At 42.2% G+C, this 27,438-nt stretch overlaps 2 protein-coding genes across 2 annotated transcripts; both read right to left on the minus strand.

The window, feature by feature from the left end:
• Nucleotides 1-10,052: 10,052 nt before the first annotated feature.
• LOC103978914 (squamosa promoter-binding-like protein 6) lies at nt 10,053-19,527 on the minus strand. The gene is made up of 11 exons (XM_009394872.3): nt 18,126-19,527; nt 16,882-17,063; nt 14,601-14,918; nt 14,283-14,521; nt 13,112-13,186; nt 12,915-13,022; nt 12,710-12,827; nt 12,457-12,598; nt 12,152-12,302; nt 11,446-12,051; nt 10,053-10,669 (listed from the first exon to the last, which is right to left on the minus strand). The coding sequence occupies exons 1-11, from the start codon at nt 18,698-18,700 to the stop codon at nt 10,223-10,225; spliced, it is 2,961 nt and encodes a 986-aa protein (XP_009393147.2). The 5' UTR covers nt 18,701-19,527; the 3' UTR covers nt 10,053-10,222.
• A 1,736-nt stretch (nt 19,528-21,263) lies between these two features.
• Nucleotides 21,264-25,897, minus strand: LOC135631222 (guanosine deaminase-like). The gene is made up of 6 exons (XM_065138709.1): nt 25,738-25,897; nt 25,574-25,665; nt 24,058-24,114; nt 23,671-23,861; nt 21,691-21,795; nt 21,264-21,605 (listed from the first exon to the last, which is right to left on the minus strand). The coding sequence occupies exons 2-6, from the start codon at nt 25,587-25,589 to the stop codon at nt 21,417-21,419; spliced, it is 558 nt and encodes a 185-aa protein (XP_064994781.1). The 5' UTR covers nt 25,590-25,665; nt 25,738-25,897; the 3' UTR covers nt 21,264-21,416.
• Nucleotides 25,898-27,438: the final 1,541 nt, after the last annotated feature.

Here is a 27,438-nt window from a genome sequence, read left to right on the forward strand (position 1 = left end):
ATAAAGCAATCGTAATAGAATTAACAATGGCGGGAAAAGGTGGGCCCCGCAACATGAATCTTTACCACCTTTGTCTTTTCAAAAAACCCCCCCGGAAAAAGATTCAACGACTTGGCTTTGGTATCGACTTCGCGTTGACATATACATTTGTTTGTTGGTATGATCCAAAATATAATATTTAAATAAATATATAGTTTAATGCATTAATTATATATTTCTTATTATACGATCGAGAAACATGCAAATCTCATGCGAACCAAATATATACACGTAAAATAATCTCAACAAACAGAGAAGACCAGACGATGTGAGAATAACAGAGGAATCCGATCGACTCAGATATGGCGAGACTTCAAGCGTAAGGAACGTATGGGAGAACTCGGGCGACGGACATGTGGCAAATACCGAGTACAAGGAATTGTTGAGTATAAGGAATATTGTAGCATTTCTAAAAAGGACTTGTTGAAGAATATAAGGAATACTGTATATATAAGAAATACTGAGTGATAGGACACATTTCGCCCAGGGGACATGTCACAACCGACACCACATGTTATGTCAGAATTCGTATCCCAAGGCACTGCTCGACACGACTTGTTCCGATAATTCCAGGACGACATCGCCTCACACGTCAAGCCAAAATCCATATCGAGGCCGTGTCAAGTCCATCATGCCAGCCCGCATACGGTCGACCCCTTACGGTAGTATAAAGACCTCGGGCCGCCCTTGCGCCAAGGGGGGGGGGGGGGGGGGTGGGGGGCAAGAGAAAAAAAAAGACAAAGCAAAGCTACCACTAACTTGCGCGCCAGAGGGGCCAAAGTCGGGGATCGCCCGATGAAGGAGATTTTTGTAGGTATCCCGTGTCGCGCGTGCGTCCCCGCCTCCGAGGTCTCCGATCGACGTCCCCGCGGTGCACCATCGAGCTACCCCGGATTGGAGAACGTTGACCAAAGCCCCGTCGCGAGGACCCGGTCGACCCGGCAGCTAGCTCAGCTGGCAGGAGGCTCCCGACATCGACCCGTGGACAAGGTCGTGCTGACTCAGCAGCCACGACATATCTGTTCACCAACACTTTGGGTGCTAGAAAGAGGGTAATGTCGCAGGAGTGCCCGACAGAAGCTCTACCCGAGAGAGAACCGCCGACCGGTCCCCCCTCCGTCGGGCCCGGAGATCAGTCCCTCCCCATCCTCAAAGACAGGGGAATCCTGGCCTCGACCCCGGATCGCTACTGGCGCCTGTCCTATGACCCGGGGTTGTCACCCCCCGGACTTTCCATAGGACCCTCGGTCGTGTTGCCTAAGGCATTCCTCACCTTGACCAAGCAAGTGCAAGTGATGGCAAGAATGATGCAGACACTCGTTCCTCTCATTCCTTAGATTGTTTGGCTAGCAACTCCCCCGATCAATCCGGTACTACAAGCGCCGAGTAAGGAGCAAGTCGGGACGGGAGGAGCCCGAGAACACATAACGAGTCTGGGAGGCCTGCCCGAGCAGGGCATATCCGCACCCTACCAGATCGCTCTGCCCCTCTCCAAGTCTAATACCATATCGTCCAACTTAACGGATGACTCGTTGAGGACCCAACTGTCCCGAGCCAACCAATGCCTAGACGAATTCCAACGTGAGTTTCGAAAGTTGCGGGGGGAGATAGGCGAATACAGCTCGAGCGGATCCCCTTTCACTCAGGAAATTCGAGACAAGCCGGTCTCCCTCAACCTTAGGCTACCTACATTGGAGGTATACGATGGCGGCTCAGACCTCGCAGAGCATGTCGCTACATTTCGGGCTCAAATGACTCTCTATGACACCTCCGATGCCTTGATGTGTCGCGCCTTCCCGACCACCTTCTGTTGGGAAAATCTTTGGGGGTGACATCACATGTGTAGCAGAATAGCAAGAAAACAAAATCTCCGATTCCCAAAAAGATGTTCGTCGTCGTGCGAAGATTGGTGCGCAAAATTCGCGAAAGTGAAAAACTACGTATAGAATAGATTGTGTTACCTAGGGAGATCGTATATCCATGTTTCCTTACAAATCCTTAGGAGAGGGTGAAGGAGGTCAAGCGTCCTCCTCTCTAGCGGTGATCCACACAGCAGGGCTGCGACAATGCTCCTCAAAACTCCAAGCCTGCTCTGAGGTGGAGAGGGGAAGGAGAATAGGAGAGGCAAGCAAAGACTCTAGCCAATGAGGCTATGAATCCCTCCTATTTATAGAGGCCCCTTGTCAAACCCTAATGGATCCTCCCCTAGTATGTATTGGATCTACATCCAATAACCTAAGTCTTTTAGATTAGTGGATCTCTATCCAATAATCTCTCATGGGCTCTTATTGGATCTCGTCCATGGGATCCAATAATTCAAGGGCTTATTGGATATCCAATAAGACAAAGGCTCCGTCGGATATCTCATATCCGAACCTCTACTCATCGTAATGCCTACCATATGTGTGTGACTCTCTAGATCCAATATCGAGCTGGCTGTGAGTTATACCTATCAGAACTCCTTCTAACTCGGTGAATTATTATCTCTATAATAATTTACTTGACTCATCGACTACGGACGTACTAGACCACTACGCTGTAGTCCCCAAACGATACAGGGGAATCCAATCCATTGGACTTGTCTGTCCTCAGTTACCATGTACCTATAGTCCCCCATCCATCTAATATCCCAGAGATCGTATATCGAGCATGGTGTTGTCAGACCCATACGGTTTCTACTCGAGTCTCGCTCTAATCGGATTCTCTCGGAGAACTCTTTTTCTCTCAACCCGAATGACCCCGGCTAGGGATTTGTCTGAGCAAGAACACATAGGATATTCCTCTCATGACGCTGAGAGTGGATGATCCTCTATCGACACTCAATAGCCCTCGTAAGGTCGACTACCACTCCCAATGACCAGCTGTACTAGATCTGGGACATCCAAACCTATAAGTCTGGTATCAAAGAGTGGAGCACTCATATAAGACATCCTTGGTGTCTCAAGTCTAAGGACCAGATATACCACTAGGACTACGGAATCGCTGTCTGATAATAAGGCATTATCAACCATCCAGCATTCCGTAAGCGGATTAATTAGTGAACTCTTTCTCCAATGAGCACCTGTACTGTATCCCTAGTGTCCTTACACGAGCAGCTATGAGATTAGCTACATCCATCATATGGATGGGTATACAGCACACCAGTCTGTCCGGTTATCACGATGTCCCTCTCGAGTAACCTATGACCGGGATTATTTAGGATATGTGTTTAAAGGTGAATCGATCTCATTTTCATGATCTCATCACGATTCGATTCCCATTGCACAAATCCAAGGACATCACTATATATATATATATATATATATATATATATATATATATATATATATATATATATATATATATATATATATATATATATATATATATATATATATATATATATATATATATATATATATATATATATATATATATATATATATATATGTTATAAAGTGATATATGCCAAAATATAATAAGCAAAAAGATTTTATATCAAGTCACACGTGTCATCACTCACGTGATTGGCTTGCTGGGCACCTATGACTAGCACCTTCAGGGGACCAGCCCGAACGTGGTTCGGTCGGCTATGTCCCTCCTCCATCTTGTCCTTCGACCAGCTCGCCAGGGAGTTCGAATAGAATTTCCTCGCCAGTGTGCAACCCATGCCTTCTATGGCCACCTTGCTCGCATTATCCTAACACGAGGACGAGACCCTCTCCCAGTTCGTAGCACATTTTGCCACTAAAATATGGGGATTCCTAGACGCTCATCCTTCTTTAATCATGCAAGCATTCCTGATGGGTTTAAAGCCCTCAAGATTCTTCTAGTCACTGATCGAGAAGCTGCCATCAACCATTTCCGAGATGCTCCAGTGCGCCAACCAGTACATCGCCACCGAAGCACTGGTGGCAGGAAAGAGGCCAAGGGCCGAATAGTCCCGAGGTGCTGCCTCAACAGCCTTGGTGCCACCCCATCGGAGGCCGGACCGACTCGGGTACCACCCTCTCCTTCGCACTCCCCATGCCCCCGGCTTGGGGAGCAACCTCGGGTGAGCCCGGGGCGGTACCCTCGTGTGTGGTCGAACCCGCAGGAATCTTTCGGGCTAGCCCCTTCACTTTCTTCCGAGGGTGGCTCCCCTCCGTCGAGCCTATCGCCCTCTTCGGCGTGTCCCTCCGTAGGGCACCCCCAGCTCTAGAACCATCGTCTCCCCAAGACACTGGCATAGCGGTCCTGCCGTGGGACATTCCCTTCACCTGCAGAAGATCCACCATCTCTACAAACAGAAAATCGATAGGTCAGGTACCCCGGGACGAGCGGGCGACTCATAACACGCTACTAGCCATACCCCGGGTGGCATGGCTCAATCTTGCTTTGACCAGCCACTCCTCGGTCATCGCTCCGATTGCCCGAGAGTAGGATAGGATGCCTCTCAGTTGATTCATGTCCGCTATTTCTCCAATAGAAAGCAATAGGGGGGTATTGTCGACGGTTCGGGGGATCCATCCAGTATTAAAGCCCCACCCCCGACTGCAACTAACGAAAAAGAAGCGGCTCTTCCAACCTTTGTTGTTGGAAGGAGTGTCGCTGATCTTAAACCCACTATGGGAGGTCAAGTAATACCCACCTTGACCCCTACACAAACGAAAGCAGGCCAGAAAGAGGGTCCTGGTCAGCTTGATCTCGGCTCCCCAACACTCCCTAAGAAATGCCACTAGATAACGCCAAGAGTTTGGCACCATCTGGGATGGCGATATGTCCCACTTATGGAGACACTCTTCAATAACAGGATGCAGCGGGAACCGCAGCCCTGCCTCGAGGGCCCCCGTGGTCAACCCGAACCCGTCGGGGCACGAATCATATGGCTGCTGGCCAAGCCAAGAGGCGGAAACGACATAGCACTCCAGGATGCGATAGCGATCCCAAAGTGCCCTCAAAAGGTCCTCGGTCACCACCGAGTCCACATCATGCCACGACTTGAGACTTTCAAGCGCGATAAAGCTCCCCACGGCCTCCAAGCGAGTGCCACTGGAGGACACACTAATAGCTTCAGCTCGCAGGGCCTCAAAAGAAGAAGATGAAGAAGGCGAATGAGAAGATGGAGACATCCCGACCTCGGATTTGGAAGGAAGAAACCGGGACGTAGGGCGAAGGATCGAGCAAAAGTAGCAACTGCTCCAGGAGAAGCTTATAAAGAGCAGACTACTCTGCTGCCTAGACAACGGTTGGGTTCCCTAAGGAGAGAGATGGACGCAGTATTTAAAACACATCATGACTCCTCAGATACGCCAGATTCATCGCCCTCGAGAATCCTGCCAAAGACGCCTCGTTGCCCAAAATATCCTGCCAGAAATCATCCAAAGCGAGAAGCTTCCCCCAGACCCCGCACCTTGTCCGGCCTGGCCGCCACATGGCACCCCATCTGTGGGAAAAATATGGCACGATGCCCAACGAAGCGCTTAGCCCATAGGTCCAATCTTTGCCCGAGTCACTTCAGATCCGACTTGCGACTCGCCGACACCAAATCTGAGCCCGAGTTCTGTCGCTCGGCCCACAAGTCTAATCCTTGCCCGAGTCGCTCTAGATCAACCCCGACTTGTGACTCACCGGCACCAAACCTAAGGCCAAGCTCTATCGCTCGGCCCACAGGTCTGATCTTTGCCCAAGTCGCTCCATATCGACCCCGACTTGTGACTCGCCGGCACCAAATATGAGCTTGAGTTCTGTCGATCGGCCCATAGGTCCAATCCTTGCCCGAGTCGCTCCAGATCGACCCTGACTTGTGACTCGCCGACACTAAACCTGAGCCCAAGTTCTGTCGCTCAGCCCACAGGTCCGATCTTTGCCCGAGTCGCTCCAGATCGACCCCGACTTGTGATTCACCGGCACCAAACCTGAGCCCGAGTTCTGTCGCTTGGCCCATAAGTCCAATCCTTGCCCAAGTTGCTCCAGATCGACCCCAACTTGCGACTCACCGGCACCAAACTTGAGCCTGAGTTCTGTCGCTCGACCCACAGGTCCGATCTTTGCCCGAGTCACTCTAGATCGACCCCGACTTGCAACTCGCCAACACCAAATCTGAGCCTGAGTTCTGTTGCTCGGCCCACAAGTCCAATCCTTGCCCGAGTTACTCTAGATCGTCCCCGACTTGTGACTCGCCGACACCAAATCTGAGCCCGAGTTCTGTCGCTCGGCCTACAGGTCCAATCCTTGCCTGAGTCACTCCAGATCGACCCCAACTTGTGACTTGCCAACACCAAACCTGAGCCCGAGTTCTGTCGCTCGGCCCATAGGTCTGATCTTTGCCCAAGTCGCTCTGGATCGACCCCGACTTATGAATCGCCGGCACCAAACTTGAGCCTAAGTTCTGTCGCTCGGCCCACAGGTCCAATCCTTGCCCGAGTCGCTCCAGATCGACCCCGACTTGTGACTCACCGGCACCAAATCTGAGCCCGAGTTCTGTCGCTCGGCCTACAAGTCCAATCCTTGCCCGAGTCGCTCTAGACCAACCCCGACTTGTGACTCGCTAGAACCAAACCTGAGCCCGAGTTTTATCGCTGGGCCCACAGGTCCGATCTTTGCCTGAGTCGCTCCAGATCGACCTCGACTTGCGACTCGCTAGCACCAAATCTGAGCCCGAGTTCTATCGCTCGGCCCACAAGTCCAATCCTTGCCCGAGTCGCTCCAGATTGACCCTGACTTGCGACTCACTGGCACCAAATCTGAGCCCGAGTTCTGTCGCTCGACCCACAGGTCCGATCTTTGCCCGAGTTGCTCCATATCGACCCTGACTTACGACTCGCCAGCACCAAACCTGAGCTATAGTACTGTCGCTCGACCCACAGGTCCAATCCTTACCCAAGTCGATCTAAATCAATCTTGACTTGCGACTCGCTAGCACCAAACCTAAGCCTGAGTTCTATCGCTCGGCTCACAGGTCCAATCTTTGCCCGAGTCGCTCCAGATCGTCCTCGACTTGTGACTCGCTAGCACCAAATCTGAGCCCAAGTTCTATCACTTGGCCCACAAGTCCAATCCTTACCCGAGTCGCTCCAGATCAACCCTGACTTACGACTCGACGACACCAAACCTGAGCCCGAGTTCTGTCGCTCAGCCTAGAGGTTCGATCTTTGCTCGAGTCGCTTTAGATCGACCCCGACTTATGACTTGCCAGCACCAAACCTAAGCTCGAGTTCTGTCGCTCGGCCCACAGGTCTGATCTTTGCCCGAGTCGCTCTAGATCGACCTTGACTTGTGACTCGCCGGCACCAAACCTGAGCCCGAGTTCTATCACTCGGCCCACAGGTCCAATCCTTGCCCGAGTCGCTCCAGATCGACCCCAACTTGCGACTCGCCGGCACCAAACCTGAGCCCGAGTTCTGTCGCTCGGCCCACAGGTCCGATCTTTGCCCGAGTCCCTCTAGATCAACCTCGACTTGTGACTCGCCGGCACTAAACCTGAGTCCAAGTTCTGTCGCTTGGCCCGCAGGTCCAATCCTTGACTGAGTCGCTCCAGATCGATCCTAACTTACGACTCGTCGGCACCAAACATGAACCCAAGTCCTGTCGCTCGGCCCACAGGCCTAATCCAATCCTCATCCGGACAAGCCCAAAAATCGATTATCCGATCTACGACAGCCCGATTTCGACTTGTCTGGTCCGGTCGCCCGATCAGCAGTTTCGGTCCTTCCTCAGGACATGTCACGACCGCTCCATGACGAGCCAATCCAGGTTCCACCCACAAGCGACCGACACAATCATAACATCCCGATCCAGGCGTATCTTTCGCCTCTTTTAGGACCCCGCAGCATGCCTCGACGGGGAGGGGAGAAGTGATAGGGCACATTTCGCCCAGGGGACACGTCACAACCGACACCACACGCCATGTCAAAATCCATACCCCAAGGCACTGCTCGACACAACTTGTTCCGGTAATTCCAGGACGGCATCGCCCCACACGCCAAGCCAGAATATGTACCGGGGCCATGTTGAGTCCATCACTCCAGCCCGCGTACGGTCGACCCCTTATGACAGTATAAAGACCTCGGGCCGCCCTCGCACCGGGGGGGGGGGGGGTGCAAAAGAAAAAAAAAGACAAAGCTACCACTAACTTGCGAGTCGGAGGGGCCAAAGTCGGGGATCGCCTGACGAAAGCCATTTTTGTAGGTATCCCGTGCCACGCATGCATCCCCGCCTCTGAGGTCTCTGATCGACGTCCCCGCGGTGCGCCATCGAGCTACCTCGGATTGGAGAACGTCGATCAAAACCCCGTCGCGAGGACCCGATCGACCCTAGCAGCTAGCTCAATTGACAGGAGGCTCCCGACATCGACCCGTGGACCAGGTCATGCTGACTCAATAGCCACGATACATCTGTTCACCAACACTAAACATAATGACTTGTTAAGTATAAAAAAAACATCGATTATGCATGAGATTTTTTCTCAAAAAAAATAATGAATTGTTTATAAGGAATACGATATAGATATTAGAGTTACTCATAAATAAAATATTAAAATATTATAAATAAGATAATAAGATATCTATAAGGTACAAAAGATTATATATTCATATACAAAATATCATATCAACTTAAAATTATAATTTTTTTATATGCTAATTCTCTAAATTATCTGGACAATAGAAATCTTAATTTATGATTTATATGCATTGAATGGATAATTTTTAAGAATAGTATAACATAATTATGAAATTTTATCTAAAAATTTGGTTAGTCAAATTCAATTGCTAAATCACTGAAAATACTTTCTGACAAATTATAATAATCTTCTCTGATAAGAACTATAACAGTTCGTTATAACATAAAGTAATTGATAGTTTATGATAATAATAATAATAACACCCCCCAGGATCAAATGTTATCATGACCAAGCAATGAAATTGAGATGAGAACATCCAAGACACCGTTCAACAACCTTTAGATGCGATAAGAATACCATAGCAGTAAGAGGGTCATACCAGGTTGAGACACGAGGGTTGGAAGCAGGACTCCTTTGCACACCTACTGCGCGATGAGAACTCAACAGGAACTCGTTTGAGAAAATCGAAACCCCAGGAGACGGTTGCGATCTGTAAACGATGAGGAATAGGAGAACAAAGGGTAGAACAAGAAGCGGAAGCCCCACAAATATAAGAAGAAGAGGAAGACGGTGGTGGGTCTTATACGGCGTGCAGCACTGCTTTAGATGGTTGCCTATCGAAAATGTTGGCTCTCTGTTGCAGGTTTACGGGCCAGAGGCCACGATGACTGGAATTTGCAAGCAAGCTATTGACTGTATCATGTCCGCTGCATAATTGACTCACTCAGTCGTTCGTCTACTTCTCGTCTATGCCGTTGAGCAAACGTCGAGCTTGCTTTAGAGAGACGTGAATGAGGAACACAAAGTAGGTGCTGATGTAGTATTGGTAAGAATAATGACAGTTGAACTTCTTGTGAAGTTTTGCTTGTGTAATTCCCCTTCGATCTCTACGTAGAAAATTAAGGCTAGAGCTGACTTCGTGATCGCCATTAACGTTGACCTGAAGAGCGGAGGCCACACGGGTAGCTCGAGGCGACTGTAATTTTACAGTAATTGTCAGAGTCCTCACACCATTTTCCATCATTTTCAAAAATATTATTAAATTTTAAGAAATCTGGTGTGACGAGTTGAACTGACCTCATCTGATCTGCTTTTGAAAGCCTGTTTTATCCATATATGATGAGAGAGATGTACTACTCCGACAAATAAATACAAGAATAATATGAAATATGGAAAAAAAAAATTTATCTAGATGAGTATAATTCGTATAGATAACTGAGTAGATCAGACCTGAACTCATATGATATCCCTGTCAGAATTTGATATCGTTGATTTATCACAATCCACATGTCAGGGCTGAATCGGACAGAGAATACATGTAGCATACAGTTCAGTTCTGCTGCAATCATCAATTCCGGATCCTACTCATGATCATGATCGACAAATATGAGCGAGTTACTTCGGTTGCGCTGAAAGAAATCGACCGAAAACGTAGCAGTGACAGATGGGCATAATAGATTAGTCCGATGCAAAGAATACACTGTTTCCACTATATAATAGAACAACATATGACTGATGGTCATCACAGATGTATATCCCAGACGGTAAAAACCTTAAATGTCTATGACACCAAACTCGGTATCATGGCGCACTCGTTACACTTCAGATGAAGCCATAGTCCAACAATTCCCACCTGAATGAGGGGCACACAAAGAACACTTGCGGTGGAGTCTTAAATAGCAGTCCGACACAGACACAGACGGCCGCGATACCCACCAGGGACAGCATTACTGGTCTATACAGCATAGTCCTTGCCACGGAGTTCGGGAAAACCAGCTGTTGGCTGCACCTGTTGCAGTAGGGTTGCGGTTTTGTGCTCAACCAGATCCTGCTTATCTCAGAAACACTTGGTTTACTGGATTTTAGTGCATCTACTAGCTTATCGGAGGCATCTCCGGAGACGTTGAGGACCACTTGACTCGGGCTGCTTTGCTTATCAATTTTATTCTGAACCAATCTTACGTATGAATCATGGCCCTGAGCAAGGGCATAGCCTTCAGGAGTGAATCCAGTACTGTCTTGTGCGCTCTTCCATGCCCTAATTCCCAGCTGGCAGGCAGAGACCAAAACAGGCTGAGTGAAACATTCCCGCATAAAAACAGCAGCGGAGACTAATTGAGACAAGAGTAAGCATTAACTGGACTAGGGAAAAAAAAGGAAGAACTACAGTCAGTTCATACATAAGAGTTGTAAGAGTTAAAGAACCAAAAATGTAGGTGTGGAGTAATCAATCTTTGCAGAGCATTTGAACCTAAGATGTATGAGATGAAACTGTAGCCACATTAAGGAAAAAAGTTGTAGGTTCGACAAGTTACCAGCACTTTGCAACACCATTGCAGATCATTTTCTATGTGATTTGGCCTAGTAGCATGCTGGTAAAATGAGATTCAGTGACAAAAATGGTGTGAGAAATTAGTTGGTAGTGACACTGAGCTTATGGCAACTATTTTAATGATTACGTTTTGACTATGAAAATAAAATGTTTTGATCACAAAAAAAAGAGTGATCATAGTATGATTAGTAGATTCTTGCGAAACTGGATTATAAAATTACTTGGACCTGAATAAAAGGATATGGAGCAAGATTCCTAAAATACATAAACAGCCAACAGTAGAGATGCTTCATCACCTAAATATGTTGGTGGCTTCTACCACAAAAAGTATTGGTCAAAGTGTGCAACTCACACATGTTAATCAGAAATATGCAATAATGTCACATCAAGCAAGATGAAGACATAAGTATCTGAAATAAATTTTCAATCAGATGATTCTTGTTACTACCATCAACTATATAAATGATGATGCAAGTATCAGATATTGGAGTACCTGTCCAGGATCATCGGTAAGGGCATCCAATATGTTCTCAGCATCATCAGTGGAAGCTGCAATATGCAGTGGAGTGATGCCTGAGGGGCCAAGCATGTCAGGTCTAAACAAGAATCGATCTGGATCCGTATCCTTTGAAGTTCTGTTGGGTACATATCTCAAAAGAAGCTCAACCAAGGCCTTGGATTTCATTTGTACAGCACTGTGAAGCAAATTTTCAGCCAAGGCAAGCTCCATGGGTGATTGCCTGCCTGCATCTACCGTTCCACTAAATAAAATATCAAGAAGTTTTTTCACAACTGCAGACCACTCCCTATTCATAGCGAATGACATAAGCCACCTGAACCGTGTCAGGGTAAAGATACTTGGTGAAAATTTAGATTCTCGAGAAATAGATATCATATGATTCCTCCGGAGAAGCCACCCAAATTCATTTATAAAGTCCAGAGCTTGATTTCTGGCAATTTCTGCATTTGTTCTTTCATGAAATTGGTCATCACATGAAGCTACATCTATCGCATTCTCCAGCATACGGATCTCAGAGCATACATCTTCCTCCGCGATTATGAAGGGGAGGAACCCATTACTAAGGCCACAGTCTTCAAACTATTAATCAAAACCAAGAATTCCATAATCAACAAAAGAGCAAAGTTAGACAAAGAAATAAACCAAAGATAATATCCAGATGACTATAACATGATGGAACCTCGATAAATCCTCTCCCCATGACATCAGGTAGCAAACAAGAAAAGCTAAGGCATTGAGACAACTCTTGCCCACCACTGCTATTTGCCGCTTCAACTAAACTTTGTGATGTCTCCTGGACCAAGTATTTCCCATCAAACGAACATAGTAACCTGAAAAAAAAATCACAAATATAATTTACACAATTATAAGAAGTGTTGAAACTTGAAAGTATATGTTCTTTGCGTAGCCAGTCGAAAAACTTGCAAAAATAAGATCAAATCATAGCAAGAAGCTGAAAACAAAAAAGGAAAAGAAGACGAATACCTAGATGTTGGTTGAGAAAGATTAAAGCCCTTCACAGTAAACTTGACCTTTGTAGAATGAGAAACAGCAATAGGTGTGACAGACAAAATCTTACAGTGGTTGGGATGTTTGATATGTAAAGGTATGTCTAGCACAACCTGACCTGCAGACGCATTAGGAAGAATGACAAGGAGCTATTTCAGAGGTCATTGTAAAACCAAGTGGTAAAACAATGGACTATTGAAAGATGCATCTTCTAAGAAGCCCAACATACCATCATAAATAAAAGCCGCACGATCTTGTACCATAGCAAAAATCCATCCTGTCGTCCAGAGATCGTCAGAGGAGTTATGCAAAAGCCTATTTAGGTTGGAGCTTAAATCATCGTAGAGCTGTGAGCATAGGTAGATCAGATCAATAGAAAGAATGAATCAAGAGTTACCTGTGAACCACCAAACTGTTATGTCACGGAAATTTACCTGTACCCAAGCAGACTCAGCTTGGCAAAGGTATATTGTCAGAATTATACAGCCTGGCCTAATGTAGCTCTCTATATCTGTTGGACTATTGGATAACCAGTCAAGAATCTGTAGTTCAGCATTAAACAACAAATTAGGTGGGAAAAGAATGGAGGTTCTATCCTTAAAAAGAATTATAAACATAAATAGGAAGTTACCTGTGTTCTCAAAATGAGAGGAAGATCGGTAGGGTCTTTGCCGAAGAGTTTGAAAATGATCCTATCAGTTCGACACTGATATAATAAAAGATCAAAAATATGTCAGTACCAAACAAAACATAGGTTGAAACTTTTTGAGGATTGCATATTAAAAGAATGAAGCATATCATTAAGATTTAGCAACTTTAACAACTCCCACTAAAAGGTTTAATTTTAAATTTAAGCAAAGCTAGATTTTGTCGACACATTTTTCACACGAAGGAGGGCATGCATAACTTCTCTTGCAGAAATTATAATTGAGAGGAATATCAAGAATTTTTTCATAAGAAAATACTAAGCGGTAAATTTTCATAAGAACCTGGATTCAAAGACAATATGACCAAGATCATCATATTCATTGACAATTTACACCGACAAATTGAAAAACTGAATCCAATATATGATTTTGCTTGCACTGCAAAGGGTTATAAAACGTTACCTAAAATATAAAACATATTAGATCACACCTAACGGTAAATTTGAGTCACAAACCCAACAAAAAAAATTATCTTTGAGTCTATCAAACTTAGATCATCAAATACCGGAATCATTGATTTTCCCCAAATTATGATTTTCCTAAATTATAATGGTGGACGTATCCCAGTAAATGTTGATATGTCCCTAAATTATAATGTCACATACGTATATTGATGATAACTTTTGTTACTGTCTCTTATTCTTATTTTGATTAACTTGTCTTGTTAATTGTCTGTGTAACAAATCAATGTATAACAAGAGTAAAGTAAATTATGTGGACATATGTTAAAATTTTATTAAAAGAAACCAAGAGTGCTATGTGGAATTAAACTACTTGTATTATAAGCTATAGAAAGTTTAAAGCTACCACATGCAAATATTCTTTTATAAATCATTGTTTGGATATTTACATTTAGATGATTTTTAAAAATGACGTATTGCCGTGTCCGTGTCTCGTGTCCGTGCTTCTTATCTAGACTGACTTCCCAAAACAGCAAGCAAAAACTTTAGTTTTTCCCCTTATATTAGAACTTCTTTGGGCTCACAAAAGCATTGCTTGATTGTAAATTCAACTTTACATAAACTAGTAAACAACATCATTGTGTAATTACTGAGGTAAAACCAGTGTAAATGCAAAGCAAACAAAATGATATACCCGAGCATCTTCATGGGAACTAGACTGTGATTGGTTGGATGTCGAATCTGAATTGCCAATACTCTGAGGTGGACTTGAGTGATGAGAATCCTGCACTAAACATGAAGGGCAATTAGGAGAACTCATCTCAGTACACAAGGGAGTTGCTGGCTTCTCTCTTCCTTCTTCACAATCTTGTGTCTCGCTATAGGTATTGTTCAAATCAAAGTCCTTAATTCTGACTCCATCAATGACTGGTTCTGGAACAGCATCGAATTTTATTAGCATCGATGGGTAAGAAAGCAGAATGTGAAGAATGAACTTCAGGCACAGCTTCACCTGCAGAAACTATCATTCCATTTGAGGGTATGTCAATTGTACTATGATCAGTTTGCCTACCACAAGTACCGGGGTTGCAATTTATTTTATCTGTCAAACATAAGGGACCGCCAGATACTTGCTCGGGAACACCATTTGGAACAGACGTAATAACAGCTTCTGAGGATGTTCCAGCAGCCGTTACAAACTTTTGTGGATCCTGAGATGCCTGTAGGAGTTGAGAAAGGTTACTGGGATCAAAGGACTTAGCAAGGCTGGCAAGGTTCCTTAGAAAATGAGTCAAGAGCTCCTGGTCTTGTGGTGGCTCAGAGTTATCAGCTGCAAAATTACAACGCAAAAATTCAATGGAAAAATGGAAGTATGCAGCAATTGTGTTTCTACATAACACAGCGGACAAAGAACCTATGTTCTAAAAAGCAGCTGCACTATGTGCGCAGTTACTGAATATTGCAAAATCAACATGTAGTCAATCTGACCAAAACATTCAAAACCATATTCAATTAAGTACACAAAGAAAAAAAATGCAGTCAAGTCTAAATTTTTAAAAAGTATGTTCTACAGCCAAATCAAAAATTTGTGCAGTAACACTTATACTCGAACCTGTTATTGGAATAATCTATAAGAAACAATAGAATGTCTAGGTAATGAATGATCATGTTGTCATGCGGATGCCATGCATCATAGTACTAAAAAAATAGTTACAGCTAAATAGTATTAATAAGGTGGAAGTATAACCCATGTCTGCAGCAAGCCAAAATTTCATGGTTATGCGGACCACATAATATGCAAGAAATAGATTTCATTTTCCTACAGAACAACCATGCATTGAGGCTGCAATAGCCTTATAGGCATATCAAGGTTTTAAGATATTAGTATTGATAACTGTACTGGAATTGTCGGACCAATATCTACCGACTGGCACAATTTAGTATAATTCATTATAAATATAAAAGATACTAAAAATTGTTTCATACGTTAGTATCTAGCAATGTGATTGGTATACCAGTATTTGAAACCATGCATATATGCAGCTGCATATAGGACAGCATAAATCACATTTTAGGACACAGAGAACAACACAATACCCAAGGCACATGGACATTGATCAGAAACACTAAAAAGCCTTACCATCCTCCCTTTTGTGCCACATTAACACTCGCTTGCACTCTGCAGTTCAATAGGCATGCAGAGTCATCAAATATCAAGGCAGACTAAGTAGCCAAACATCTATAGAATCCTTGTGTAAGGCACCAGACAAGGTTCCCCACTAAACAGATCAAAGCAAAACTCACTAGTTCTCACTGAATTTTCAAAAAAGTCGGAGGAGTGACAAATACTTAAAACCAAGGTTCGTCGTACCACAGCATACCACTCGGTGCAAGCGGCACATACCGGTCCAATAGGGGACCGGTACGGGCAGTACATCAGTACACTCCCATAACAGTATGTCAGTACAACTCGGTTTTACTGTACCGACAATTGATCGGTACACTGTTATGGACCGGTAAAGCAAACCATGCTTCAAACTACATCTATAGTTATCATAAACTTCTATATATTACTCACTCCTTTAGTAACCACTGGACCTACTAAAACATGCTCTTGATGAATTTCTGCCCTATGTGAGAAAATCATCCACTATTATAAAGTAAGATAATTCTCCCCCTAAAATCAGTCCTTTTTTTTTTCATTTGTTCTTTACAAGAAAAATCCCCAGACAGATGGAACATAGGAGGAATGCTTACACATGTCAATATTGTCAGTCAGTACTCCACATATTCAACTTAGGTAGTATCAATGGAGAACATGAGAAATCATGGGGCATATGTGGTACATAATGTGATGCACAAATGACATAGTTTCAGTAGGTCATCAGCGCACAACAAAGGGTCCCTGTTCTATTCTGTGTTGGCGGGTGGAAGGAACAGTACATAAAAAACTTAATTCTAGGGCGAAACATTGATATAGCAAACTTCAAAAACAAGGTCTAGTTATGTGATAAACTAATCAATTACCTGACTTGTCTTCCTAGGACCAAATAAATAGCATTCCCATTAGAAAGATTTTGATTACTAAAGATACTGATTTTACCTTATTGATAGTCCTGTTCACCAAAAAGAGTACAGATAATGCTAACCAAAGGATCATAAAGGATATCACAAAAATAATACATGCCCTAAAAAAGGTTTAACTCAAGAAAGTCAAATAAGAAAATTGCAAGTTAAGCAATTAACTAGAGATTAAAGAACCAAGTAGAATAACAGGCGATTGCAACAATTACATTGCAAATTGGATAGGACCCTGAGTAAACTCATCAATAAGTAACCGCTAGCCTGTTCATTAATAGAAGAATTCCCATTCACAATGACATCAGGATGTGTTTTCCTCCTCCGTCTGTTGTGACCAGCCAAGCGTCGTCGACAACTTCTTTTCCCTTCATCAAACTCTTCAAGAAGATGAAATCTGGATATGTAATTATCAAGAGCTTAAAACAAAGGATGTGGAATATATAAAGTGAAAAGGTAAAATTTCTTTTTGCATGATATTCTAGAAGAACAAAACATATCCAAAATTGACCCGAAAAGTTTCACAAGCCAAACTTGAGATCAACTGCTATCCAGATCAAATACAAACTCCTTAGCATCACAAAATATGATGACAACATTCCCTAATCTTTTTGTTCAGTTAAACTGAGGTTTCAAATTATCAGCATAAGTGGTTACCCAACAATAAGTTTAACTTGTGATATGGACTGTATATCATTTGATTATGATTGTTTAGCCAATAAGTTCAAGTTGTACTAATGCTGTTAAGATGGATATAAAAGAGTGAATTAGGATCTAAAGTCTTATATCACCAAAAACAACTTGGTTCACTTCCAAGGGACTCTGCCAACCTGATATCCCCTTGACGTGCAATAGATGAAGAGGTAAAAGTAGCAGAAAAAGCAACAGAAACTTGACTTGGAACTGCAGCAATAGCAGTAAGTTCAAACTAAAGTTTAGCAATCAGAACTTCAGAAGTATAATATTAAGACCAAACTCAGTGACAAGAAAAAAGACAAAAAACGTTGTGAAGCGGGCCTAAATGGTTATTTTCATGCCATTATAGTATGAAACTCCCATTATATATTTTATGTCTGTTCTTTTCCCTTGAAATTCCCATGATGTGGTGCTATTGCGGTGTCAAAGTAACATTTGTAATGTTAATAATCAGACCAACATTTAGATCGGACCAAGCGAAATCAGTCACTTGACTTCTATTGCAAATTTGTTCTGCCTTATGCTCATCAAAACTTCTACAGTGACTTATAGCATCAGCTCTTGAATCAACAAGCTTGCACCAGAAATTTAATCATTAATGTCTTCATCTAGTTTAAGAACAACTTAACAAAAGAATTACAAGAAGACTCTGGGCAATCTGTTATGTGCAAATATAATAGAAAATGGAATGCAGTCTAAGCATTTCCATGGAAAAGCAGATCATACATAATGGGTTCCAACTGAGTGAATGAGCTGAACTAACCTACTACATTGCTGGCAGAAGCGCTGGATAGCATTTCTGACAACTGCTGAGCTGGCCTTCGCATGCATCTCACAGACCTTGTGTCGCCTATGGTAGTCCTTTGAATCACTGAGGTCAGCACCACAGCCTTCGACCTGGCAAGTTGGATGACTCGAACTGCCACCTTGTGGTTTGCTCTTATTTCCATTTGCAAGGTCAGCCTCCATGACTGGAAAAGCATGGCCCCCAAGCTTTAAACTAAGAGATCCACTTCCGCCATAAGACTCATCCTCTTCCACTACTATAATCCTCCTCCGCTTCTCTGCTTCACCTTTTCCATTCTCGACTATGCCTAAATCAAACCCTCCAGAAGAAGAAGATGAACAATTTGACAGCAATCGTTTTGCTGCATCTTGGAGCAGATGTTTGTTTCGACAGTCTGCAGGAATTTCATTCAATTGGCTCGCAACAAAGAGCTCACCATCCCACCTCCAGTCATTCAAGTCCCACTCGAAACTCTTCTTCCCAATACCATTCAGATTAGACGTCCCAGCAGCAAAAAACTGATGGCTGTCACTCCCAACCCTGGCCTCCATCAAGGCAAAAGCTTAAAAGCGATTTAAAAGACTGAAATTTGAAGATAAGTTCTAGAGTTACTGCTAGTGTATTCCACGACACTCGGACCCCAGGAACGGAGAACAGAGTGGCCAATGATATTACTAAATTGCCTCACAGCTAACCCAGAAATCTAAAAAAATGACACCCACACACCCGCGGATCCAAACAAGCGAAACCCACATACCAGTCACAAAAGCCCCAAGCAAAGGAACTCGAAGATTACCCAAATGAACAGTAACTTTCAACGGAGAAACCCTGGTTCATTGATTCCGAGAAACAAATCTCACCGAGCTTATAACCACAATAGCTCCGGACCAGTCGGCAAGAAGCCTCAACAACTCCAATCACTACTGAAGCTAACCCTGCACCGGTGCCGCGTGTGGGAATTCAGATGCAGCGAGAAGTACCAAAATTAGACATATCTCTGGAACAGCAGCACCAGAAAACCCACTAAATTCCACAATATGTGCTAGGTATATATCCGCTTCCACTCCGAAGCTCGCCAATTTTGAAGAAAGGAGAGAGAAAAATCGAGACAACTGGAGCGATATATTAGGGCTAATTTCGAGAAAGAGAACCTTCCAATCGGAGCAATCATAGGTCGATCCCAGGAACCCCCTTCATCTGGATCGAGGTGCCGCCAAATCGGCCGATCGAAAGAGAAAACGAGTCCCAAAACGCCGCCGACGAACGACTCCAACGAGATCAACGCGCACGGCGAAGAAGAAGGGGAAAAGGGGAAAAAGGTCCGAAGAAGAGTCTTCGCACTCGGTTCCGCTCTTTCCCTACCCAACTCGCACCCTACCGTGAAGCGTGGGACCCACTTTTTTCTTCGGCAGTATGAAACAGGTGGTCGAAATATGAGTGACAGCTAGATGGTCCTTCTTTTATGACGTCATACTTTCTTTTGTTTATTTCGTTTCACTGGTCTCTTGCCTACTACCCCGGTTCACCGAGCGCCCTCTCTGTCGACCTCACCAACTCGCGGGCCCCACCTGTCTACACTGTGGTGCGGTTGTGGTGTGCGAATGTGTTAGTGTAGAGACGTCACTTTAGGCAAGTGGGAGACGGCATCTCGCACCACCACCAAGGTGCGGGCCACGCGCTGCACGTTGTTTCATGCGCATCGTACGCGCAGGATTTTTACAGCTGGCGCGACGCCGACCGTCCGATACTGGATTCGATGATATCTCGTCCGTACGTGGGTGTTGAGTAGAAAGTGGGAAGCTTCCTCTGTCCTACAAGAGGTCCGGTCGCATCTGGACCGTGCGTTGGTCCGATCCTCTGATTGCACGAAGCGTAAAGCGAGGGTAATACAAAGACGTTAATTAGAGCGGCGGGATATTAAGATATATTGATATGGTCACATCATGCGACGCACCTAATCAGCAGTTTGATGATGCATATCGATATCCCTTCCTCTTAATTTGAGGGTCTGAATTTTCACTATATCACCTTAGTAATCCATTTCCATCGCGATGTGATACATATAATATATTAATATAATATAATTATTTTAATAATAGCATCAAAATTTTGAAAATAACAAAATAATATAATACTGTACTGAAACTATTCCTGTATTGTTCTCTAATCACTGGAATATATTCTTAAAGACGAAAATAATGTTGTTATATGAGACATATTTAATCCTAAATTACAATTATGAAGGAACATATAAAATCACTTTGCTAAAGGTAGGAAAGACTTTGATAAACCCCCATAAAATATGTATGTTATATGAATTTCACGTTCTAAAGTCATACGTGGTTAAGTTTCCAAGGATTGAAAGCAAAATTAGATTTTACTGAAGCTTAAGTTGTTAGAAAAGGATCCAATATATAGTAAATTTTGATATCATGAAATGTGCTGACTCCAAATTGAAGAACATCATCAGCTCATTTCTTCTCCATGGGTTTTAGAATGTCTTGACTCATATCTGATTCCATTTGGAGTGAAACATATGAGAACTGATGTTTTCAGAAGCTAGGTATTAGCATACAACAAAGTTATTCATCCAAGTTCATATAAATTTGACATGACTTCCACCCCAATTTTTGTTGTGAATCTTCATCACAAATGTAGTTGTATGCAAGTCATTACCTTCCAATATCTGCTAATAAATCCTGACCAAGCTTCTCCATGGTATATTTAAACTATTCTAATCCTCCTAGATCATGCATAAATCTATAATTTTCAAAAATCAATTTACAACTTGAAGTTCCACTGTTGGCACATAAACTAATATGCAGGTCCAGCATAAATCCTAATTCAGAATCCAATATCCAACCTCACATTGGACAGTTAGCAAGAAGAGACCTGGGTGTGGATCCAGTAACTAGTCAAGATCAGAGATCTTTTGGATCCATGTCAGATAAGAATTGTATAAAATACAACCCCATAACATGCACATTGTGTACCATGCAAAATGTATCAGCGTACCAAACTTTACATAAACCAAATGTAGAGTATACTTACCACTGCAAAACCAGACCTGCACAACATTTGGCCAAAGAGAGCTACACCACAAAAGCACTGAACTTTCAGATGAAATTGCTTCGAATTGCACATTCATTGAATAGAGAGGGTATCATCAGTATTGGGAACATAGCGAGTTCATCAAGATTGTTCATTATTTTGCATTGAGAAAACCTTTCAGGAAATTATGTACTTTTTCTTGGCCTGAAAAGAGTTCTAGTACATCTGAAACTTTTCCTTGGTCTTCTCGAATACTTGTTCAGCGATGATGGCTCCATTGCCGTCGGCCCTTTTGATCTCCAGATGAGCCTTCTGATAGAACCCAGTACCTCTTAGAGCATCGGCAATGAAGTCATCAAATCCAATAGCTATGGCGGCCTCCGCCTTTGCTCCATACACCAGCCTCTGCATTCATCAGTGAAGCAAAACCAGATGAGTAAAATCTCGTAGGATCAAGAGGTCAGAAGAAACAAAAAGATATAATCGCAACCTTGAGTCGGGAAAGATGAATCGCTCCAAAGCACATTGGACAAGGCTCACAGGAGGCATATATCTCACAATCAGAAAGTTCAATTTTCCCCAGCTTTTTGCAAGCCTGAAATGACAAAAAGATAATATGACACAAAGTGATCCATGTAAAACTAGCTTCTTTTGAAGTTTGTTCCTGATACAGTCATGGTTCAAACCTAGATTATAAGGCAAGATTGCTTCCTGTGTGTCTCAATGAGTTACCATTAACTTTTTTTTAACATAATTTTACCCTTCATTCAATAATTTACATGATATGTGTCTAAGATGCTTACATTAAAACCTGAACTATTTAACCTCTAATATGTAGACCATCAACTACATAATGTGTCTTAGATGCTTCCATTAAAATCTGAACTACTTAACCTCTAATATGTACACCATCAACTACTTTAAAACACAAGTTCTGAAGTATTGAAATGGGAATTTTTCATATATCAAGCAACCGAAGGAAACTCTTCAAAGGACATGGAGAACTCAAAAATGAGGAGTTCAGAACAAGATAGGCTTTATTCCTCGAAACGTCTTGGGTTCTCTATCCAAAAGCCTAAGTGTATTTGTTTGTAGCAACACTCTCCATGACATTACGTTAAGTTCTCGCTTCTCTCTTGAACTTGGAAGTGAAGAGGGTCATCTCATTTCCTCGATTGAACTTTAGCCGCCTGGTCACCTACCTAGAGACGTTGTACGAGTTCATCAGCACCTCCTCCAGCATGCCTTCGGCATGCCACGGAGAGCCGATACCTTCCCCACGAAGTGGCTGACAATGGCATTGTCGTTGGTCTTGATGGACTGTGATTCAAAGCTTTCACGCACCTGAATTGTTATCGTAACATATGTGGTCGTTATGGTTAATGTGTTCTGTACCGATATGAGTGCAGGTGTGGGAGGGAATTACAAGGTGGAGGAAAAGATGAGCTCCTTCCTAATGGTTTTTGGCTGGTCATAAGGATTCACACTCGGTACAATGGAGACAATAGCAGTTGAGACCCTAACTGCTGGTCACGAGGATTCGCACTTGGTAAGATTGAGAGTTGAAGGTGGTCTGCATGTAACATAAAATGTAGACTTCTGTAATGGGAATGGACATGTGAGCTTGGCTGCTTGTTATTCCTCCCCTGCTATGGGTTGGCTTAAGCCTGAAACATCCTGTCAACACCGTAAACAGTCTCTTCTCCCTCTCCCATCTTTCTTCCTAAAGATTTGATCGGGTCAAATATGCTCAACATCATTACCGTCTTTTTGTTCTAAATTCGAAACTAGTCAATTAGGTTGAGCTAATCTGTGCTGGTGTACTTTCTAATATCAGAGCATGTATCACCTACAATGGTGTAGTTGAGTAGAACTGATGCAAGTATTTCGGACATGCTTTAACTTAAAAAGCAACGTCTGAGTAGAACTGATGCAAGCAACTAGTATCTCAAAGCATCCGTCTTAGGTCAACAACACCATTGTAGGTGATACATGCTCTGATGTCAGAAAGTACACCATCACATATTAGCTCAACCTAATCGACTAGTATTGAATTTGGAACAGACACAGTAATGATGTTGAGCGTATCATGGGTAACATAACAAAGATTTTTACAGAAGGTAAAAGGAGAAAGAAAATGAAGGTCACATAAATGGAATATATTCCCAGGTTATCTAATAATTTGATCTTTGGCATGTTGGACCTTGTTGGCAAGCTTTACAAAGGTCAAAATTTGGACCTTGACCATAGAAAGATCAATTAATTTAGATAAAATGTTTTATAAAGTTACAGTCTATACTTCTGAAATGGGACCGTTTAGGTGCTCTCTGGACTATCAGATTCTGACAACGAAGTATAAGCAAAACACTCAGACTAGATCAGTTGTAGTTGAATATATTACTGCATTTTGCTGATTCAAGGATCATGTTAAGATAGATTATACAAGAATATGAACAACTAATGTACCTACCTCCCTTATTGCAGCCACCTCAGCATGAGCAGTAGGATCAGTGTTCTTCAGCACCATGTTATGACAACTAACAACTATCTCATCATTATGAACGACAACTGCACCAAATGGGCCTCCATCACCACATTCAACTCCATGGTATGCTTCTTCCACAGCTTTTGACAAAAATTTATGATCTCTATCTTGAACAGCTGCTTAAAATAATACAATGTTAAAAGAGACAAAAAATTGGAAAGGGAATAAAATAAATCTCAGATCAATAAAGAAAAAGAAAAGGAAAAGAAAAGAAAGATCATCCAACTAAGCATATCTTTCACTTCATACTATGTACCGTACAACCAAAAGAGGGGATTGTAAACAATTATTGCAAAAAAGTGACACAATTACCTTCATGATGGCCAGCAAAGGCAGAAGCCACAGAGATGGTCCCTTTTGACTCCACCACTGAGACCAAAATGCAAATGGCAATAAATAATAATAACAACAACAATAAGTGAGAATTCAATTTAATTACATCCTCAACGATTATCCAAATATGAAATATTTGTACAAAAGAATGATTGTGGAAGGGGCAGATAAAATTTCTAGCAATAAAGGCTTATCATCTGAAGATTATAAGCTTTTCTCTGTAAACACCAAAACATTAGAAATGATCCGGTTCCATGCTTTCCAGACAAAGTCATTGTTACCCAAGATTGTGCAAAGATAATGAATAAAAATCTAATAAAAGATAAAAAATTCCATGCTCTACTTTATATTTAACAGAGGAATGACAAGCATGTTGATAAGGTATAAAAGAAATTTGCTAACTACAGCATGCTATTCTCAAAATGAAGATAAAAAAAATAGAGTACTTTACATATCCTTGCAAAGTTTTGAAAAAGAACATATTTGCCATAACAAATTTTAATAGCATATATATAACTCTCCAAATATTATATTCTTCCCCGATGCCAATGTTCATTAGCATTCATCCAGAAAAAACAGGTTAACCACCTTCGATCGTGATTAACATTACTTGTTTGAGTTAAACAAGCATATAACAATATAAATTACCTAAAATATACCAACTATTTTTGGCATCATGATGATTTTTTTAAGAGTATAAATGCAAATTCAAGTTTCAACAAACAGCAAAGTTATTGTAGCTAAACGAGATGTAACTACGATAACGTATATGCAAATTTTAGGTTTTTAAGATGTACACTCATATAAACATATATACACATATATGCTAAACTAAAATTCAACGCGATAAATTCGAAAATCACTTGTTTCGAAGGGATAAATGTGGAATTTTACCAAAAAAAATTAACATCAAGTTTAGCAAGAGAAAGCAAAGGTGAACAGGTTGCAGAGTTTCTGCCGGATAAAAATTTGACGCATCAAAAACAACTCTAATTCCGGATAAAAATAAACATCCAACATATTTAACATAAAATAAAAAACTCTAATTCTAGACACATATATCCCTTCAATTTCCTACAAAAGCACCCACCAAAAACAATAATTACGGATTCAATTTCCCCAAAAATTCACAATTGAAACCACGAACCCTGTAATTCCAGAACCACACTGATTTCTTATGAAGAAGATAATGAAACCAGCTAGATTAAATCATAGTGGTGTGAAGAAAGTAAAATTCTCCAGCGGCAGACAAGATGAAAACACAAACCAAGATTCCCAAAAAAAAACAGCGAAAAATCTGTCATACAGCCAAATCAACGACAAAAAAGGGCGTCAGGTCGAAACCACACGCGGAAAATCTTGCTTTTTTCCCATCAAAAGGCAGCAACTTTATGCGAAGATCCCGTGGCAGGATTCAGAAGACGGCAATTCGCAACAGATTGTGAAGCGGTACGAGCAAAGCCAACAGCAGAGACAACGAAGATTGCGATCCTACCTTGCGCCTCTTCCATGGGGACCGGAATCGATCGACGGGCCTCCCCTCGTCAAATCTTCTAACGACGAAGATGAAACGTTGAGCTTGTGAGCCTGTATATAGACAGAAGGCGAGAGATTGATGGATTGGCCAGAAAGGAGTAAATGAAGAATCTACGAACCTACCAATGTATATCTACTCGTGATAGTCGTGGAGTCGAGGGCGAGGAAGAAAGCAGGAGAGACGACGGGAGGTAGAAAGCTGAGGACAGGCTTGACGAGGGCCAACGACCGCCCCCCACCCCACCGTGGCCGTGCCCTTTTTGTATTGTCTTTCTTGTCTTGGTGGTTCTTTTCTTTTCTTTTGGGGATACGGATTGAATCAAAATAGGTGGCCATCATTTTATTATATTATTATTTTTATTTTTCCATATCATGTTGGGTAAATTCATCAAAAATTAAGCACGTTTTATTTATTTCGTTTCTAAAGTATTTTTATTTTTATTTTAAATATAAAATTAGTTAAATCTATATAACTTCATCTCCTTTGTGTCATATCTTAACATCATTGATTATTTAACGAGTGAAAGCCGATAACAATAATACGAGTAGACCTCATGACGGAACGAAGACGATCATCGATGTGGCGAAAGCCGAGGCTAATCTAATTTTTTCAAAAAATAACAACGATTCAACTAGAAAAAATTATAAATTAAAAATTATTAAAAAATTATATTTTTTTATATTAAATAAGTTCTTAAAAAGCTAATCTTCTCACTTTTTTTAATAAAAAACATATTTATTTTTTCCACCCTAATTCAAAACAAAACGTTATGTGGGAAATTCAAGAAAAAGGATGGTGAAGATCTACTCCTAATTGTAGGTGGCCAATCTATCATTGCGTTGGATGAACATCCACTTTGACATATATATATATATATATATATATATATATATATATATATATATATATATATATATATATATATATATATATATATATATATATATATATATTTATATATATATATAGTTTTTCTACAAACAATACGTGGGTGCGACCGTTGTGGCTGTTCTGTTTATGACTCCACCCATGGCATTATAGAGAGAAGAGGATGACGGTGATCTCCACCACCGTCACCGCATCTTGGAGAACATAATAGATATAGAGAGAGAGAGAGAGAGAGAGAGAGAAAGGAGGTATGGTGATGCACACCGGAGAGACGAGAATGTGCCACGTGTGGCACTCGTTAACACGTGACGGTTTTGGTGCATGGAGATTTGACGTCGCAAAGGAGATGACGTGCGTGGGAAGCGGTTCTCAATTTGAACCCAACGTGGAGGAGGAAGAATGGGAACGGAGAGGGATTCCACTTTGACGTCCGACTGTTGGGAATCGATTGGTCTACTATTATCAATCTTAATCTTAATTTAAATATATAATTAATAATTTAATAAAATCAATTAATTCAGTAAATCTAAATTATGATATTAAAGTCAACCTGTTTTTAGAATACGACAAGAAAACTCTGAATGTGAAAGACATGTCTATAGATAGAATACTTTTCAAGAAATAGACTAATTATCATTTTCCATGAGGAATGCAATGTGGAATAGTAAAAGCATTGACTTCCTCGTGTCGATTGGCTTCGACTGCAGACAACGTAGCTTTCCAAGGAGATGAACGAGGGAGGGGAGCAGTTCCATGTCTTCCTCGACCATCCAAGAATCTCCCCACCATGCCAAGTCAAACGAGATACATAGGTGAGGCGTATCAGCTGCCTCCTCGGTCTTCGCCATGCCATGCATGCTTTTGATGATAACGATATGGATGTGCGTCTCGAATGATCACATTGTTAGAGTAGGATGAGTTGATGTGGATGTGGA

Source organism: Musa acuminata, chromosome BXJ1-3 (genome assembly GCF_036884655.1).
Source record: "Musa acuminata AAA Group cultivar baxijiao chromosome BXJ1-3, Cavendish_Baxijiao_AAA, whole genome shotgun sequence".
Classification (NCBI taxonomy): Eukaryota; Viridiplantae; Streptophyta; class Magnoliopsida; order Zingiberales; family Musaceae; genus Musa; species Musa acuminata.

What these genes read in the sequence shown, in the direction of transcription:
- LOC103978914 (XM_009394872.3), bottom strand. Translation starts at nt 18,700, where the DNA reads ATGGAGGCCAGGGTTGGGAGTGACAGCCATCAGTTTTTTGCTGCTGGG. An exon ending in TTCTGCCAGCAATGTAGTAG is followed by an intron (nt 17,064 to 18,125) that starts GTTAGTTCAGCT and finishes TTACATATCCAG; the next exon opens with ATTTCATCTTCTTGAAGAGT. An exon ending in CTCTCATTTTGAGAACACAG is followed by an intron (nt 13,023 to 13,111) that starts GTAACTTCCTAT and finishes GCTGAACTACAG; the next exon opens with ATTCTTGACTGGTTATCCAA.
- LOC135631222 (XM_065138709.1), bottom strand. An exon ending in CTTTGCTGGCCATCATGAAG is followed by an intron (nt 23,862 to 24,057) that starts GTAATTGTGTCA and finishes TATTTTAAGCAG; the next exon opens with CTGTTCAAGATAGAGATCAT. An exon ending in TTCATCTTTCCCGACTCAAG is followed by an intron (nt 21,606 to 21,690) that starts GTTGCGATTATA and finishes TGATGAATGCAG; the next exon opens with AGGCTGGTGTATGGAGCAAA.